At 39.7% G+C, this 20,445-nt stretch overlaps 1 protein-coding gene across 13 annotated transcripts in view; it reads left to right on the forward strand.

Moving 5' to 3' along the window:
• CELF2 (CUGBP Elav-like family member 2) overlaps positions 1 to 20,445 on the forward strand; it is a 703,635-nt gene that overhangs the window by 526,468 nt on the left and 156,722 nt on the right. For all 13 annotated transcript variants that reach the window (XM_075064174.1, XM_075064147.1, XM_075064171.1 and 10 more), the window contains one exon: positions 17,013 to 17,209. In XM_075064174.1, coding sequence (XP_074920275.1) covers positions 17,032 to 17,209 — 178 coding nt within the window. In that variant the 5' untranslated portion in view covers positions 17,013 to 17,031. The remainder of the gene's footprint in view (positions 1 to 17,012; positions 17,210 to 20,445) is intronic.

The raw sequence follows: 20,445 nt of genomic DNA on the forward strand, positions 1-20,445 counted from the left end.
GATTGCTGCAATGTTAAAAAAAAAAAAAAAAAACACGGTTGTTTGTTTTAAATATGCTCAAGCAATGCCAGGATTAAAAATGACAGTTTGACTGTGGGGCCTTCCCTTCAGTTCAGAAAAATCTAGAACATCGCTGAGTTGCCCTTTCCTCATAAATGAGGCCATTAGTAAGTCTGTGTATAAAGTTCATCAGCAACAGAAGAAAAGATTTAGAAAAACCCTCTTCCATCATTGCCCTAAAGTTGCAGTCTCACTTACACCAATATTTCTGTTAAGAAACGCAGGCTCATTTTTGGTATAAAATCAGAAATCACAAGCTATAATTTAAAGTTAATGACCCCTCAAGGATGTGCTGTTTTGATTTAACTATAAGTAGCACAAGCACTCATGTACCTCTTTGTACTCATAAGAGGAATGCTTTTGCTGACTCTCTAAGCTTCTTATTGCTCCATGTGGCTAAGGGAAAGTGTGTTGTAGTCTGTTTTCTTTTCCAGGAGGACCTTATCCTTTCTGAAATATTAAAGCGATCAAAAGGATGCTGTGTCAAGGTAGATTTTATAGTTGTTATAGTTAGTTCTTGTTGTTTATAAGAAGCTCCTAGAGGCTTGAAACTTTTATATAATAATAATAATTAATAATATTTTTCACATACAAAGTTGTTACCCAAGTTATTTTTCCTTGCACATACTGGCTAGCTGTTATAATGCTGATGAGATTACAGTGCAAATTTACTGATAGAGTGTCTGTACAAACACTATCCCAGAGTGTTCGTATAATTAAATAGTACAAGACAGCAGATGGTGGATAAGTGACCAAAAAACACTAGAGAAAGGCTTGACATGGAGCATTGGATCTGAATGCCCTCACCCTTTGGAATTTCATAGGGTAGGTTTGGATTTGAATCCCCACGGCCAAACCTGCCCAGGCAGCTTTAATTTTGGGATGGATCCAAACTGACCTGCTTTCTTGATCCGGTTTGGTTACCATTCCCAGATAGGTTTCAGAGCAGGGATGGCCAGAGGTGGGGCAAGTGAGACAATTTGTCCTGTCCCTACAGGGGCCCCCACGAGAGTTTTTTTGGGACCCTGGAGCAGGGTCCTTCACTCGCTCCAGGGGCCACGGAAAACTCTCGCGGGTCTTCTTACCTCAAGACCTGCTGCCGAAGTACCGGGGCTTCGGCAGCAATTCAGCGGTGGAGGCGCCCCACTGCAGGTCTTCGGGGCACTTTGACGGCGAGTCCTGGAGCAGAAGGACCCTCCACCACCGAATTACCACTGAAGCGGGGGCTCCCGACCACCAAAGACCCCAGGCCCCCTGAATCCTCTGGGCGGCCCTGTTTCAGAGTAGCAGCCATGTTAGTTTGTATCCATAAAAAGAACAGGAGTACTTGCGAAACCTCAGAGACTAACAAATTTATTTGAGCAGAAGCTTTCAAGATCAGCTCATCATCTTGCAAGATTTCATAGCTGTTGAACCAGAAACTTCTGGCCCTGGTTCAGTTTCTCCACCCTCCAAACCCTAGTCTCAACCTCATTAGGAATGGGAAACCAGTTCCTCCAACCATGTCTTGAGAAAATGCATTGTTTGGGAAATTGAGACAGCTGCTTACAATGTAAGGCTAGTCACATAGGTGAGGGACAAAACGTGCTTCAATATGTTTGAGAGAATGGTTTAGTAAGAGTGTATGTATATTGGAGAAGAGAGTCTATAAACATGCAAGATATGTGCCTGGCAAGCAGATAATGTATCAGGGCAAACGTACAGCCAGACTTGGGACCTCTTTAACATCAACTTTTTCTGGGTATAAAACACGTCTCTTAACATTTGATTGCATTATGGAGTCCTCTGGTTTTACTAATAAAATTAGATTGTTCACTCTTTTTGTTAGGTGCCTATACATTGCCTAGCACAATAGGGTCACGGTCCATAATTGGTGCCTCAAGGTGTTACCACAATGAAAACAATTCTAGTGGATCTTGAAAAGCATTTTACTGCTGTTGTATTTACTTACGTTTCAAATGTTTGTCTTTTAAGACAGATTAGAAACTCTTAAAGTTGAGAGAAAAACATAATTATGAAGGGTTTTTTGTCTTCAATTATATAATAACAGTTTTGATGTTTATGTGGGGCTTTTCATCCAAGGATCTCAGAATACCAGGAAAATATCACTGAACACATTTAACAGGGAGGGAGACTTGAGACAGAGAGGTGAAGTGGCCTGCCCAAGAACAAGCAAAGAGTCTGTGGCAGAGCCAGAAGTTGATCCCAACTTTCTTGGCTTCCAGGCCATTGCTCTGACCACTAGGAATACTTCCTCCTTGTATTCATCCATCATGTTTTCCTCTATAACCTTATGCCTCACAAGAACAGTCAGGTCAAACCCCTTTGACAGCACCAATGTGACTTAAAATAATCTGTCCGTAATGCCCCTCTTAGTGAATTTGAAATTGCTTGAGTAAATCTCCACGTTGTGCGTTCGTAGACTAACTGCTTCCCAGCTGGAAGCCATTTATCATGAATGCTTGTGTGGGCGTGAGACGCGGATAACCTTCCCTGAGTTATACCCGCAGCGAGCTTCACCTTGCACTTCCTTGACGCAGCTCTGACTAATGCCAAAAGCATTTTCTAGCCATTCTAATCCTGCACCATTTAAAGTCACTAACAAAGCTACCGCTGATTTCAATTCTGTGGGATCGGGCCTTGAATCATTTAAAAAATATTAGGTATAGTAATCACACATCTGCTGGGTGAATTCTCTTCTGCACATTGCATTCCAATGGTTGGAGCAGGGGCTTGGGAGCCAGGAATCCTAGCTTGCCTTGTTGGCTCTTCCACAATTTTTCTTCACATCGTTGAGCTAGTTATTTTACTGCTCGGTGCCTCGGTTTCTCCATCATAATACATCGAGGGAGAGGGATGTAAGAAGTAATGTTTATAACAGTCTTAGGTGCTGTAAGATTAGAGTGTTATAAAGCCTCAAGTTCTCCAAAGACTTGTCATCACAAATTAGCCTTTTCTACTCTCTTGAAACTGTGGCTTGAAGAGTGGTGATCCCTATAAATGACAACACATCTCGCAATAATGTCACTGCTGATGAAGCCCTGGACTCATTGCTTCCACAGGTTAGCAAATTACAGTGAGCCTAAAAACAAATCTACAAATACTGAAAAATCTTTTCTGTTATCCAGTGCAAATTTAAACCGAAAGGCTTTGCACTTTATGTGATGGCTACAAAGGCCCATCATGTATTCTCATCTTTTTTGTCCCCCCTGCCCCACCTCTCATGTACCTCAGGCATATCTCTCCTGGAAAGCTGTCAAACAGTCCACCAGGACTGGAATCCTTTTTTAGCTGCTAATAAAACCACTACAGTGAACAATAAGCCATCAAGATAAGCTCTTCCCCAAATTATATAATGAGGAAGTTACTTCATCCTTTTATATTCCCCCAGCTACAAGTATTTACTGTGACCTTAAAATACAGAGTAGTGTCAAATTTTCAGGCATATTTTCCTGTCAATTGTCAAAAGTTTCAAAATGGCTGCATTCTAATGTTTTCCTACAGAAACGTTTGCACCGAATACCATGGAAATGCAAAACAAAAGATGGATATTTAACTTTAACCTCAAAACTGTTCCCCTAAATCACTGCCATATGATTTTGGAATGGTACTAGGGGGCGGCGGTGGTGATGGTTGCTGGGCTTTTTTTAATGGTAAAATGTTTTTTTAATTGCAGTATACTCCAGTTCTTGTGAGGTGTTCATTTTTAAATGTCTTTAAAGTGGCAGTTGCTAATTTAAAAAAAGAAAATTATGTATGTGTTTGTTTTTTCACAGTCCTCAAAGTAATGTTGCAACCACATTGTCCTGTGGAGTAAAACAATTTAGTTACAAGATTAGGATAAATAAAAGATGCTCTAGCACAACATCAAGCATAATAACTACATCTTCCAGTTTACGTTAAAAGGTTGAGCTCCTTTGATGGCTAATTTTATGCCATCTTGTTTCTTCTGTGATCAACATTTTCACAATTGTAAAAACATGAAACTTTGGCAACCCAAAATGCTAATGAAAACTAGTCCTTTATAAAGGGTTTAGAAACAATTGTCTGGTGTACAATTTCCACCTGACTGAGTTCCAAAGATGGGTACTAGCAAATCTCCTCTAGCTTAATTACCAGCTGTAGAACCTGTAGCGCTGCACCAACCAGGAATTCCAGTGGCCTCATACACTTGGGACCCCAGAACCAGACCTGTGGTCTAACACAAGGAAGAATAGCCCTTCTCCACGTTGCCTTTCCCAGGCTCCCTCCTGGGTTACCTTCGAAGATCACTGGATTCACTCATTGAATCTTAAACCAGAGAGGAAAAATGCACCTTCCCCTCCCAGACTCCTCCCTGAGAGAGACAGTAATCCTACAGCAGAGAGAATTTAGCCTCTCTTCTCCCCTTCCCTCCTTTCTCCCTCCCAATTCCCTGTGAGATCCAACCCCGTCCCTGGGGTCCTCACACCAGATAAAAAAACAATCAAAGGTTCTTACAAGAAAACTTTTAATTAAACGAGAGAAAACAGTAAATAATTATCTTTGAATTTAAAATGGATTAGGTACAGGTCCGTTAGCTATAACACGGGAATACCCTTCCGACTAAGTATACAAGAAAATTACCTTTCAGCAAATACAAATGTGAACTCGCTTCCCCAAATGCAATTAAACTACCTTCCAGCAAATGCACATTTACAAATAAGAAAACAACATAGCCTACTCGCATTATTACCTGTAGTCCATATTTGAACTGTATTAAGGCTGAATTGAGAGATGGAGAGAAAAACTGGTTGCGAGTCTGTCCCTTCCAGAACCCGAGAAGAGAACAACAACCAAAAACTAACAGCACACACAAAAACTTCCTTCCCTCAAGATTTGAAAGTATCCTGTCCCCTGATTGATCCTCTGGTCAGGTGACAGCCAGGATCACTGAACTTGTTAACCCTTTACAGTCAAAAGAGATATAAAGTACTTCTGTTCTATTAACTCCTACTATCTGTTTATGACAACATTGCAATAGAACATGCAGCTCTTAACATATGCATCATGGAAACAGAGCGACTCACTTCAGCATGAGCACAAATAGTTTGCTTTTGTCTTGCAAATTTGAATCAAGCATTGTTGTTAAAAACTGCAACAGTAAATCTCACCGTTTAAGGTTCACAGATGAAAGCCTTCCCAGCTGTAACCCATTTATCATGCTTGCCTGCTTGGGCATGGAGACTTGCATAACCTCCCAATGAGTTACTGAAGATGAGCTGAGTCGAGGTATACCCTTCAGTGTTTGCACTCTACAAGGGCCTGATCCTGCCACCCTTCTTTACTTTGAATAGTACCTTACTCCATAGGCAAACTCCATTGAAATCAGTGGGACTGCTCATGGCATAATGTAACGGTTCAAAGTACTGGCAGAATCAATCCCTAAGAATGGAACTTTCGTAAGCACCCAGGGGATTTAGGAGCTCATTGAAAGTCAATGGAACTTGTTCTTTTCACATCCCTTAAGTGCTTTTGAAAAGCCTACCCTAAATGATTACGTTTAGTGATAATATAACGAGTCACCATAATCTCTCATCTGTTATCAAGATTCCCTCCTGCACAGCGTTGTCCAGTTGTTAGATCATGGCAGTGAACAGCAAAACAATTGGGTTGTATTTGCTCCTGTGAAATCTTAGGCCAGTTATTTATCTCTCTGTTTACATGGGGGTTATTGTTGTCGTCTTTGTTGACCAGTGATGCAGAAACAGCATCATTCAAGTAGGTTTTTCATTATTAAATAGGAAAAAGATGGAAGAGGAGAGAGTGGAGGTGATCCTCACTTCTCCCAACTTGCGCACAGCACTGGCTAATTTAGTTACTTTTTATAACAGCATCCACCACTTCAGTATCTGAGCACCTCCCAAAGAGTGGATAACCAAAAGCAACGGGGCTTTATTTTCCTACCTACTTTCCATGAGGCAGTTGGGGCTATGGCATTTTCTGTTTAAATGCTATTTCCTCCTCCTCTCCTACCAGAACAAGTCAGTCCCTGAATTTGATTTTCATCATTTTTCTTTGTATTACAGTAGCATTGAGAACCCCCCAGTGGAAAGCAGGGACCCACTGAGCTAGGCACTGTATACAGACTAAGAGTCTGTCCTAATCCCAAAGAGTTTACAATCTAAACAGGCAGACAAAAGGTTGGAGAGGGAACGGAAGCAAATTACCCAAGGTCACACACAGCAGATCACTGAGAGAAAAGCTGGGAACATATTCCGGGTCTCCTGATTCAAAATCCAGGATCTTCCCACTAGACCACACTGCCTTGGAGTATCTGCCTTGTAACTTTTTCCTGTCTCATCCTGAGCTCACCGCCCAGATTTCCATATAATTAACCTGTTCAATTAAAACTCGATTTTCTGGTGCCGTCCCCCAGCTGCAAATCATGCCTTGAACTCAGCAGGGAAAGGAAGGGCTCAGTCCCCATCCCAGAAAGCCATTTTTCAGCTATGAGTCATTGAGCACCGTGTTGGCAGAATCTCTGTCGCACCAGACAGTGCCATGTTAAACAATTTTAAGCCCTGCGTCAAGGTGGACTAGTCACACAAATCTGGGAGAGGTGCACTAGTGGAGGATGGGGGTGGGGATTCTCCTTCAAGATGCACATCTTTCTGCCTAACGACTCTCAGCAGTGGTACTGGTGCATTATAAGACACACTATTAAGTGTCATGTGTAAGAGATCATTCCAACCACATGTTGTAAGGAAACAAGTGTCATACTGTGCAATAATGTGTCTGCGCCTGTCAGCAAAGTGATGTTTTGGAGTGATAGCAGAGTGTGAGAATTTCAAAAGGAATTAAGCAATTACATTTAGAGCCAATATGTTTCCTATTTATTAGGAATTCATAGTAGAGTTTCATTTCAAATAAAGATAGTTACACACGCACTTCTATTTTTTTAATATTCTCTCCCCGTTATTTTTTTTCCTGGACAGGTTATACATATGCTAATAGAATTATGCCTATTATTGCAAGCGTAGTGCTGCTTGTCAGTGAAGCTTCATTAACAACGTTATCACTGCCTGACATTTATCTTATAATTTTCCAGAATTGACTGTTACATCTCCATGGAAACCCAAATTGCAATTGAAACAAGTGAGATAATAAAGGCATCCATAGCGATTGACAGCATGCAAGCCCAATATATTTGCAGACTACATTTTTCATAGTTCCTTAGATAAATCTGTTGCATTAAAGATTTTTAATATTACCTGTCTGCTCTCTTATTGTGACAGCTGTTTACTGCAAAAGTTTACAACTTCTTTGATTCTGGTGTTGAATTAGGTTGATTAATGTTATTGGACTCATCAAGAGATATTAGAGCACTGAAGATGTAAATTTCACTGTCATTTTTTGGATTAAATATGAAATTATTTATGGCTGATTATGACACTATAAAGAATTTTTTTTTGAAACAGCAGTAACTTGTGATTGCTGTTTTTTTCCCCTTTTAGTATGCAAGAAAGATCTTGTACTAATTTTTTTCTTATACCTAAGGACTTGAGCTCTTTAAGTTCATGACTCTAAATCAATTTAGATAGTGCCTCAAAACATAGAGTCATGAAACTGGAGTGGGTCCAGAGTGAATTAATCTGAAATTAATTTGATTTTGAAAGGCTCCATCTGGCTGTGTTTTGGAAAAGGCCATTAGACAGATATATAAACAAATGATCATCTGTATTCTACGTGCCAGATGTGGTGTCAAAAAAATGAAGAAATGACTTTACTTTAAAAAAAAAAAAAAAAAATCATCCGAGGGGGATTTTGATATAATGATGCTCATGCACTTGAAATTACAATTACATTACAATTTGGGAAATAATTCTGTTTCTATTGATATTTCTGAAGAGGGTATGGGAGACAAAGGAAGGCCTGATAGTATATTATTTTTGAAAATAAGGAAATTGAATGTCACAGCTTGCTTTGACTATTTCAGGTATTTCACATAAATAAGCACAGCTAAATGCGGCTGGCTAAATCCTTAATATGAGCAGTGCTGTGGTCTTCCATTCCATTTTTAAGAAAGCTACTTAGATAAAGCAGCAATATCAGGTGTGAGTTGTTGGCCTCTCCCTTTTTGCCATATGTGTTTGGACCCTATTAAAATAACATTCTGGGTCTTGTAAACCTCATCAGTAAGCTGGTGGATGTGTGTGTCTGTGCCAGTCTTGGAACCTGTTAGTCTAAAGTACTTCCTGCAATAATCATTTGACTTTTCTGCTGGGAAACTGGTACTGTTTTTCAAAACAAATGTTTTTCCTTCTCTTGGACATTGTGCCCCATTTACAACTAAGAAAATCTTTGTAAACCTCAGAATAACATGTGGATAAATGCCATTCTGGAAAGACAACTCATTAAAATTGGCACATTGTTAGTCATCCCCTTTTAAAACATTAAAAAAAGAAAACCCTTTAATATTTGGTGTCTAAAGTCTTTTGAGCCAAGGAAACGGAATTGAGTAATAACTTAGTAAATGTTTAGCAATAAGTGTTTAGAATCTGTGGTGAGGCTGAGGTTGTTGACAAGAAAACAGATGCTCCTACATGATCTGAATTTTAAGTGCATAGCACTATTCTAATTCAATTGCCGGCATGTCACAAGTGTGTGAGCATTTTGGTGTAATCAAATTTAAAAAAAAAAAAACTGTTAACACCAATAAATGTCTCCTGTCACACAGAAAAGAAGTACACTTCATTGTAAAAAGTGTCTAATTAGGAAAGCACAACATTAGTAATCATTTTCATTAATATTAAGTGGTCAGCTACCTCAAAATCAGTTACATTTTTAAAAAATATGTAAATCAGTGTTCCAAGTGCATAATTATGACTGCAGAACTACATGAGCACTTGCACCGATTATCTGAATTGCTGTAGTAACTAGAGGCCCTTGTTGGGCCCCATTGTTTGTTTGTTGCTAGACATGATATAAGCTCTTAAGCAACAAAGACATGGTCTCTGCCTCCAAAGAGTTTACAATCCCAAGTGAAGATGCAACTGGAAAAGATATGAAGGAGTGAAACAAACAAGTGTACAGTAAGCAATGTTCATTGTTCACCACCGTCCTAGGTGCGGTCAGCAGCCAGTGTTTTATTGGGGCAGAGGTGTGTTCTGAGAGAGGATTTGAAGAAGAATAAAGTTAGTGGTTTTTACAGACCTTGGTATCCTTAGAACTAGAATGTCCAATTGAAAAACACAGAGACAAATATGTTTGCAAGCAACTGTCTTTGAGTAGGTCAACAGAAAGTAAAGAACATTAAAATGTAAAGCTCCCACAATCGGCGTTATGTCATGGCTTTGTGTGTATATGAGTCACTTCTCTCTGCAAGGTAGAATAAGGCAGTCGGTAATTAAACACGTGTTAAGCACTCCACAGCCATTGGATGTATTTACATACATACATACAGTCACAGTCATAATGGTAATCAGCTATCTACACACACTAAACATCAAGGAGCAGAACTCTGAACCTTCAGCTTCTAAAGCACAGGTCTCTGCAACCTGAACTCTAAGCTTTTCCTTTAGCTATAGCTGTATGATATATAGGATATACTAGGATTTAAAAACAAAAACAAAACCTAAGGGTGTTAAACACCCAAATTGCTAGGCTCCTTCGAAAATCCATTTTAGAGGACTAGACCGCTGAACACTTAAACAGAAGGAGTTTGTACCCTATCTAAGTTGATACATATGGTCAGTTGTGTATATATAGTTTTTTCTGATATTGGTTGAGCTAGCAAAAGCTATGTTATAAACTTACTAAGTGGAAGCCTATTTCTGTTGGAGCTGAAAGGCATATATTTTATTCCCCATGCTGCATATTTGTGGGTAACAATATGAATTAGGTGTTTGTGTATAGTACGTATGCATCCATAAATCATTACAAATTGTTCTAAGAGGACTGTGCGGGCACAGTTAACTGGAAGAGTTAAGATCGTTAGGTTTCTCTGATTTTATTAATTGATTTGAACGTACCTCTTTTTGAAGATTTTATGCAGCAAATGCACAAAAGCTGCAGGTCTATTGTTACTTAACTGCACAATTTAGGAAGCATTCACTCTCCAAAAATATTACATTAACATAAAGTGAATCTGTAGTTTGACTTGACAAAAGTACAAGGCATTCAGAGTTCAATCTGAAATCATGGCCTTAAATCAATCAGTTTTGACTAGACACATAAGCAGGGCTGGCTCTGCCATGCTGGCTAAGCAGCTGATGGCCTGGAGCAATTAAACATCCAGTAACTGCATGAGTGGCTGTAATTTGTTAGGTGCAGACATTTACAGGTTTGTCTTGGGCAATAGAACTCCTCGAGCCAATCTATGAAGCTGTAAATCCCCATAGTAAAGGATCGTATTTGCTCCAATATGTACAGCAAGTTGAATAGTTAAAGTCCAATTGACAGAGATTATTGGAGTTTTCCTTGTCTCTTCAGCTGCTCCTATAATAATAATGTATATCCAAGGCTTGCATTGCATATGCTAAATTTGGATTCAGTGATGAAACAAGAGAACATCTATTACAGCAACTGGTTACAGTGGTTTGCATATTAAATAGCCAGAGATTTAGCAAATAGATCAGGTGTTGGCAAAGCCCAGCTTCTGGCACTGAAGAAATGACATATATTGTGCATTATTTGGGAATAAATAATTAAATTTTTGAACTTTGAACTATTTGGGGGCCCAGTAAAAGGGATTCCTTCATCTGTTGTCTTTCTAAATCACTAACATGGCTGCAAATATTTTCTGCAAACCATGAAGGCATCTGTGAAAAATATCTTTGCATTTATTGTTCATTGCTTATTACTTGCTTATTATTAGACATTGGCAAGGAAAAAATAATATTGTAATCAACTGGCTCACTCAGAGCATTGCATGCTTGGAGTTAAAATTGCAATCAAAATAGTTAATATCATAGTTTGTGTATGTGCCGTTGACTACTGGATGGAGTCAGAACTGCTCAGCTGTTTGTCATAAGCCATAATCTGTTAACAGAATGAGTAAGGGTCAGTGATTTGGGGGCTGAAGGGATGGGAGTTCTCTCCCTACTGCATTGCTGTGAAGTTCCAACTGTCCTTGATATGCAGAAGATAGTGACCTATACTGGGTCAGAACATTGGTCCATGCAGCCCAATAGTCTGTCTTCCAACAGTGGCCAATGCCAGGTTCCCCAGAGGGAATGAACAGAACAGGTGATCATCAAGTGATCCGTCCCCTGTCGCCCATTCCCAGCTTCTGTCAAGCTTCTTTGTAAATATGTTTGTTATACAAGCACCAGGGCAGCATGAATGGAGTTGCAAAGCAGAGAGGAGCATTATAAGTCTTGTGTTACTCGTGTGCAATATGATTGCATTCACTGGATTGAAAGCCCTGCAGTGCACTGTTGTGTTAACAAGCTGTGGTGTCAAATCTTTTCAGCAGTCGCTTTTATGGATACATATAGAACTTAATTTAATTAGAATAATGAAACATAGTGGTTTATAGGAGTTCTGCTAAGGAGAGCACAGGGTGTTAAATCAAGAGATGGTGATGATTTGCAAAGAAGCATTCTTCTCTTGGAGTAAGTTTTAAACCACTGCTCCAGGGAAGTGCTTATGGGACAATAAGCTTCTGGAGGGGCCATCTTTTCCATGACACATCGTCCTGATCAAGTGTGGTGGTTAAAAACCCAAAGGCACTTTTTTATTTTATTGTGCAAGTAGCAGTGTCCCTTAGTGTCCTGGCCAAAATCCAATTTGGTTAATTACATTCTGCATCTATAAACTCCCCCGCCCCTCCCTGTTTCAATTGGATATGATATTGTTCTTTACTTTCTGGCTTAAACTGCTGTGTGGGAGTGCTGTATGGTGTTACATCGCTGTTGCATGTCACCCAAGGATGAAGTCATTCCTGCATATGGCAAGTTTGTAAAGCATCTTGTAATCCTTCCAGGTAAAAGGTGCTTATAAACTACAATAATACAGTAATTTATACATTCAGCATATCAGCTTTAACACTATAAGGGTCTGAGGGCAGGGATTGGCCCTTTTCTCTGCGTGCCCAGAACCCAACCCAGTTGGTCTCCAATCCCAGTTGGCACCTATGGGCACTAAACATTTACTACTATGAAACTAAAGTGCCTCTGTATTAAGATGGATTTAATAGTTCATTCACTTGCAGCCTATTTTTTCCTTATACATTTCCGAGCCTTTCTACATCTATAGGGCATTAATACTGTTAAGCGGGAGGGAGGGGCCTTAATCATTTGTTTACAGTTAAGCCCATGTTTTGTAGCACTGGATCATAGAAGAAAAGGCAAATCTGGACAAAACATTAAAGTAATTGGAGTCGGGTGAGGCTTGGGTTGGGGAGAGGAAGCTAACCAAAATAAAACTGTCAGAAAGGTTCACATCAGGCCAAGAAACGAAGCTATTTTGGTCACTGCCACTGACTGTTGAACAATTGGCTTGTGAATGGAAATGAGTCTGACCTGGTATCTTAAGATCCAGACCCAAACACTGTGGTTCCGGGACCCATCTCCAGTTAGGAATAAATTCACTCCCAGTAGATTTGCTGGGATTAAAAACAAGAGTGGGGTGCTGCTAGTAAATGTAAGTAAAAGCAAAACAATATATTGCTCCTCAAAGAATGGTCCTGTCAGCTTCCTGAAATGATGGAACAATAGGTAGGTTATTAGAAGGAAAATTGGCACAAATTGAGAGAGAGGATGCTCTGGCAGCAACCACAAGCAGTCAGCCACTCACTGCCTTAATCTCTGCCCTCAGGCTGCTCTCCACAATATAGATGACACCTTGTCAGTGATTAGGATAACGTGCTGGGTCAACCGTGAGTCTAGTGGACTAAATTGGCCATAGAGGGAGGCTTACTGCAGCGCAGAGGCAGCTGGCCGCATAACCTAAATTTTCTTTTCGATATATCATCATCTGGGTACTGACAGTAATTGTCATGGGATTTTGCTCTCGTTAGTGTCCCCTAGACGCAGCTCCCTTTTGTGCTCACACGTTCAAGAAATAGTAGAGGCCTTAAGCTTTCCAGAGTATTGGTTTGTTTCCTCATGGAAATAAAGTTTCGTGTATGGTTTCTTTTTTTTTCCTTGTTATTTCCTGAGTGAGGGGGTGAGGAGAGAGAGCCACTTCCACTGAGTTCCGGTGTATCAGCAAAGCCAAGTGACAAAACGGCTCCTTCTCATTGATGACCAACAAGTCTCAGCCTAATACAAAATATTTTCTAGGCAAGAGAAAGTTATGGGCATAGGGTTTTTTCCTCCTTTAGTTGAGGTTTCCTTTTTTAGTTTTTGGGGGGGTTGCTTGGAGATTATGCCATTCATCTCATCATCTTGACCATATCCTACTCAAAAGGACATTACTTATTTCCCCAAACAGACAATGTGATAGTTGAATCTTAATGCAGGTGTTTGTAGCATTGTGACTCTCAGCGTGTGCTCGGAGTAGACCGTAGAAATTTAATTGTAGTTAATTAAAAACAGTTCTTCCCCTCATTTTTTCCCCAGTTGATTTAATTTTATGAATGGTCCTAATGCATTAGCCTCCTACGGTGATAGGGACAACTGTAAAACCCTAAAATAGATTGTGGGCCCAAGGGATGTGTTAGCCTCAACTCTCCTGGAACTCAGTGGCAAACCTACAAAGAGGCATTCAGCACCTTCAAAGACTAGCCCATGTATGCCCACAGAAACGCATCCCATTTATGTGGATATAACTTGCCTACCACCTTTTTCTATTGGTGTCAATATACTTTTAAGACCAACTCCATGATTGCAAATAGGAAAACATTATAAACCCATTGAACGGTTGCACAAGTTTACGTGGACAAGGACAAATTTTGTTCTTCCTTCACCCACCTGTTGTCAGTGGGCTTGCACAGGTGTTGAAAAGGGTAGAAATTTGTCACAGAAAGGTTTGAGTGCCCAAGATAATGCAGTGAGTCAGTGGCAAACCAAGAATAGAAACCCAAGAGTTTTAAATTCCATCATTCAGCTATTTCTTTAGGTCCTGATTCAGCAAAGCACTTCAGCAAGGGCTGAAAATTAAACACAAAATCCATATTCAGTGAAGCACTTAAGAACATGCTTAATGTAATCCCCCTTAAATTCCATTAAAGTTAAGCAAGTGCTTAGCTGCTTTGTTGAATTGGGATGGATTTAATCATATACTAAGGGCTTTGCTGAATCAGGCCCGTAATGATGACAGGGATTCACTGGAATGAACACTGGTTTTGTTTGTTTGTGTTGATGTGTTTTCTAAAGGTCAGTTTCAGTTGTTTCCTTAGTTAGAAACAGAGTGGTGCCATTACATTGCCACTGTTTTTTCCTCCTACCCAGAACAAGGCTACCAATGTGTACACTTCGAGTGCAATTTGTGGTATAATTTTGACTCTATACCTCTTTGTGTATATGATGAATGTACACGCTGGAGGAGAAAAGGAGTAGAGAATAGAACTTTCAATAATGAATTATGTTTGTTAATGTTTCTAAAATATTGCACGTTAACATAAATAAGGAAGAAATCAAAGTCCAAGTAATCTTGGCTTGCTTCCTAACCAAAATATATGAACCAGTATAAAGACTATCAAAGCAAAGGGTACACTGCAGAATTTAGCTAGTCAGTGTTTCTAAAATGGTATAAAATACATAAGGGGGAGGTTTCAAAGGCCCAAATAGCAATTAAGTGCCTGACTTTAAACGATGGGGAGTTTGGTGTCTAATAGCCATTTGTCTTCGGAAATCTCCTCTGAATAGATCAGATGGGGGGTTTGTTTGTTTGTTTTTTAGCTTTCAAAGGAAAGGCACAATGTAAGTGTGAAATATGGTTCATCAGTTCTCAAGGCCAGAAGGGATCATTAGGTTTGACCCACTGCATAATATTGGCCATAGAATTTCACTGAGCCATTCCTACATCTAACTCTGATAAGTAAAGTATTGAAGCCCCAAATTTACAAGCTGCTCTGCATGGGTGAACCTCTGCGTCACATGGAATCCCAGGGGAATCAGTGAGCCTCTGCATGGGTGGGGAAGGCTGCTTACATGGAGCAACTTGCAGGATTAGGGCCTTTGTTTTTCTGCTGCATTGTTTCTCTCTCATTCATTATGCTGAAATGGATGGATGATGGCAATGATCCCACAAAATATAAAGAGCCACATTAGAGTTCTTGTGATTAGTGAAAGAGCTTTGAAACTAAGAAATGGTATAAGACGAGCAAGAATATTTGTATATTAAAGAAAATAGAAAGGGATGAGCAAAATCCTTTTGTCCCTTATTTAGGCCAAAATCCTACTAGAATCCATAGGAATTTTGCCTGAGAAGAGACTTACAGGTTTCTCTCCTATAGTAATTCAGGAAAGAGATGAGTCATTGAAGGTTAATGAGTGAGTGAAGTTTATTCTATTGCCCACTGAGCCATGTTAAAGATACTTGACAAAAGTGGTGATGGAACTTTTCATCATCAGTTTTGAAATGTGCTTTTCATGTAACTTTTTCTCCTCTCTTCAATAACTAGAAAAAGTGCAAAAGTTAATATGGGCATATTAATATGTTCAGGTGCACTATGCTTCAGAGGAAGCGAACTACCAAAAACTGAATAATTTCTCTTTGCCTATGTTTTAGCCCTAAGGCAGGGAAATTATGCAGGGCTTTAAAAAACATTAAAAAAAAAGGGGTAAAATGGATGGCTTGGTCTTTGTGCAGTTTCCAGCCCTTGAGTGATATGGGTGTTCTCTTCTGGGCATGTATCAGCTAGAGAAACTATGATCCAAAGCCAAGATTTTCAAAAGTGACGGGGGGATTCTGGGTGCCTCAACTTTTGACATGCTTTAAAGAGGCCTGAGTTTCAGAGGATTGGTGCTCAGCACTTTCGGAAAACCAGGCTGCTTTAAGGTGTGTCGAATTGGTCACCCAAAATTACTACTAGTTACTATAGGAAATCTTGGTCCAAGAAAAGAGTTTCAAAATGATTATTGTTAATTACTAGTGGTGACTTGAGTTTTATGCATTTTACCTTTATTTGATATATAAACTAATTTGTTTTCCTAACATTCAGGAAAAGTTGTACTGTGATATGCAATTTTCCTACTCCAAGAAATTCAAAATTATCAGCAAGAATAAAATATTTTTTTCAAAGTGCATAGTTATTTCAAACGTAACTGCACATCTGGAAATTAGATAGGGTAGGGAATTTATGGGGTGTGAACGATTTGAAACATGTAATGTTATTTACATGGCGCTAAACTTTTTGAAGCAGTATTTTCATTTTCTGAACAAAGCAGGCAATTCTGCAACTGTCTTCCCCTCCTGAATTGTGCTCTTTGTTCCAGGGTGCACCCATTCCCTTTTTAAAAGTGTAGGCAACTAATCGGCAGCAACCAGCCGCATAGCTGGAGTGTTTTCCATTCTAGGCAATATTATCCTAATTTGATGCACACATGGATGCTTCACACAATCTGCAAATTCATCGCTGGCATCTTGCATTAGTCATCTGACAGATTGCCAAGCATTTCATATTCCTTTCATGTGACTTATTACAAAACACGCGCGTATACACACACACACACAAATCAGGCACAGCCTTATTTCTGCCAGTAGCTGTTTGGTGCTGTTTACAGCAGCTGTATATAGAAATCTCCACTTATTCATAATTATCCTTCACTTTAAGATGCAAAAGTACTGGTTCGTGGCTTGTATTTTCCAGCTCTTTTCTGATATAACCGTATTAAGCAGCAGCCTGCAGTGAAAACCAGTCTCAATGAAAAATGTAATGCCATTTTTGCATTGCTTTTGTTCGTAACATTTATACTGTTAATTAAGCACAGTTTTTTCCCCATTGTTCCCTGTTGACATCATCTTCTGCGTCTACTATACATCAAAAATGCTCAGTCTCCTAACTATGCCTGTTATTTTTATCTCTTTGTTCCACTTTCTAGTAACGGCACAGCTAACAAGATGAATGGAGCTTTGGATCACTCAGACCAACCAGACCCAGATGCCATTAAGATGTTTGTTGGACAAATCCCACGTTCATGGTCGGAAAAAGAGCTAAAAGAACTTTTTGAGCCTTACGGAGCTGTCTACCAGATTAATGTTCTCCGAGACAGGAGTCAGAACCCACCCCAAAGCAAAGGTACAATAGGAGGATTGTGTGTGTTTACTTTCTGTTTCAAAACTCTCGTACATGCCTTCAGGATTTCCTAAGGGATGTCTGTTTTGTTTTAAAAGCATGCTGTATTGAGCCAGCCAGAGACCTAAGAGATGAGAATTTCTGAATACCTATAGATTACCGGTTACCTCCTCTTCATGAATTGCAGTTTAAATATCTGTTATCTTGAAGAGACCATTCCGGCTGCACAAAAAATAACAAGAGTGCAGCCCTAGTGTAAATTATTATTGCCAGAAGAAATGGAAACCTGACCGGTCAGTTTCCTTGGATTAGCTCATGAAAACTATAATGTTCCACTTCCTTTCACTTACTCTCTCAGCACCACAGGTGGGAATAATTTGAGGGCTTTAGGAGGAGTGAGTGCAGCGCTGGGCTCTTACTACATCACATCTCTGGAGGCAATAAAAGAAGTCCTACCTCATTTCCATATTTCTGATTTCTCTCCTAAGGTCACATTAGGGACTGGCTCAGTTGCTGTTACTTATCCAAAAGATAGCTTGCCTTTGTCTTCATTTCTGATGTATATGTAATATATTTATCCTTACCTCTGTATTTCTCTGAGTATGTATATAGGTATCTATAGATATGTGTATATATTATCTATGCATGCATATACATATCTATAAAACATAAAATGTAACTATTTTGTGTATCTGTGTGTCACAGAATAGTTTTCCTCAGATAAAATCCTCTTTGTTGTTTAATATTTTTGGCATTTTCTGATTTTCAGAATGTCTGTGCTAAATTTTTAGCAGTGTTACAAATAATGAGTGTTAGCCTTCAGGCACTGGATCCCTCCAGATGTGCACCCATGCCTGTTCCTGGAAATACTTGATATTTTTCATCCTTAGTTTCTTCTGACCACACCTTTAAAACACACATTCTGTGGAGAACATCAGAAAGGGATTTTTTAGGCCAGCAGTTGATTAACAGTGCTGAGCAACACTGTAAAGATTTCCATTCAGCTGGAGGTGATCACTATCTCTGAGTCAGGATCCACAATTTTGGATGTTCCCATGTCTTGTAGCAAGCTCACCTGTATGTGCTGGGTCAGACTTTTCTCTTCTCTCCTGCGGCTGTGGTACTGATAGGTGTAACAGGGTCAGCCCTCTTTGACCTTTTTCCTTGCTGCTCTCCATCCCTGATAACTCATCAGGACAACTTAATCTGTCTTTGTATATTTTCTATAGTACCACTGGTGCTTTTGCAGATGCCCTACATAGATTACATCTGCTCACCAGGCATCAGGTAGGCATATAGGAAGAGTTCATAGCATACAATTTATTCTACTAATAAAATTCAAGTTCTAGTACTGAAATTGCAGCTTTGATTGGTGCCCATAAAACTGAAGGCATTTTCTTCTTGCAGTATTGGTGTCATTCTCCCACCCTTGGCTTTACGTATTCTCTAAGCAAACAGAAGATGATGTATCTTAGTGCATAGAGCCCTACTATGCTAGCAGAGTTTTCTCACTATGTAGCTTTTTCTCTAATGCTGGATAGAAGACAGTATTAAGAGGTCAGGCAACTGGATTTACTGCAGCCCATGCTGCTATGGATGAGCAAACTCCTGCTTAGTGTAAACCACCAAAATGCTGAACTTTGAGGCTGGCTTTATTTAAAGAGCTGATTTCTGACTCCCAGAAAAGCTTTCTCACTAAGCAGCAAATGAAGTGAGGATGGCATTGTAGCGAGACTGAAGAAGCCCATTTCTTTGACGTTTCCCATTGTTCAATACCTGTCTGTCAGACAAGTTGAGGGTATGAATAAGCTTCATAGACTAATTCTCAAGAGTTTATTAGTCCCCTCCCAACCAATCGCTTCTCTAGAATGCTGGTCTTTCTTTTGGCTGTTGTTCTCAGCCAGGGGAGCAGGAGAATTATGTGTTACTACATTTTTTAAAAATGTTGAGTGAGTTTAGGCCCAGAAAAAGCCAGACAAACCTGCAGCCTTAATTCTGGTGATACAGCAGCAAGCTGCCCCACCAGTGAGCTCTTCCTGTAGAAACTCTGGCATATGGAAATATGGCCCCAAGCCCGATTCAGTCCTTGCTCTGCTAGGACTGCCAGCAAGGATGCTTGCTGACACCTCTTCAGTTTCTGGTTGGGCACCTCTCCTTTAGGAACAAGACCTCAATTTTCTTAACCCAGTTTTGCAAGGATTTCTGTTTGCCTGAGTGAAGATTAGAAAATATGCGTTATAACCAGAAAAAAAAATCTCTTTTTACTAAAGGCTGTTTCTAATATTGTCAGTGTCAACAACACATGACAAACACTTTGCCACATTTTAGAAGCAGGGACAGTTTGTTTATTCTGAGGGGTTTATTCTGAAGGGTGCACTAAATCAGTGCCTACAGATTACTCAGCCACTCAAACCAATTCTTATTTGAGATAGATGAGTTGGAAAAAAGGGTGCTGGCTACCCAGAATCTCTTGGGATTCCCTAGAGTTTTATAGGATAACTTGTCTTGTAAGTTTAGCTTGTGATGGCAATAGAACTACTCCCTGTTTTGCATTGCAAGGTCATGGCTGTGTGTCATATACAGTAGCATCATGACATGGCAAGATCAAGAGATTCCTTCTTTACATTCTTCAGCATGCGAATTGCAAAAGTGCAAATCTGGTTGGCATTAGTACCTGTTTTTAAGCACCTTGAATCTAAATGTTGAATAGTGTTTGGTTTTAGAAAGCCTTTGCTTCTGCTAGACTAGGGCCCTGTATTTCTGTTAGCTTGACCATAGCTATGGTCCTATGGTTTGGGCATAGGATCTCTCTGATGAGCTGTTTGTCAGGCTGCAATCTGAACCTGTTACAACTCTGTCAAAAATAATCAAAGGCTGATTCTTTCTCCTCCGCTGTCATTAAGACGGCCTTCTGTACCCTCTAACCATGAATGTCCTAGTTCATTCGTCTCCTAGCTTTTTGTTCCACTTGCAAATTCTACCTAGCTGAAGTTGGAGGAGACAGGTAAAAAGCAGCACTTTATGCACTTTAGAGAAGTACCTATTTATCTTTTAGAGTACATATTGCTCTCTCATTACATGAGATGTAGAAGCTACATCTTAACCACTTGTGGCCATTAAAGATCCCATGGGACTTTTTAAAAGAGCCAGAGTTGTTTAAATACCACCAACCTAAATTTCTCTCATATCTTCAGTTGGATTTAAATTATGTTCAGCCCCACTCTCTGTCCTCAACCTCT

The sequence above is a fragment of the Chelonoidis abingdonii genome, chromosome 1 (genome assembly GCF_003597395.2).
Source record: "Chelonoidis abingdonii isolate Lonesome George chromosome 1, CheloAbing_2.0, whole genome shotgun sequence".
Classification (NCBI taxonomy): Eukaryota; Metazoa; Chordata; order Testudines; family Testudinidae; genus Chelonoidis; species Chelonoidis abingdonii.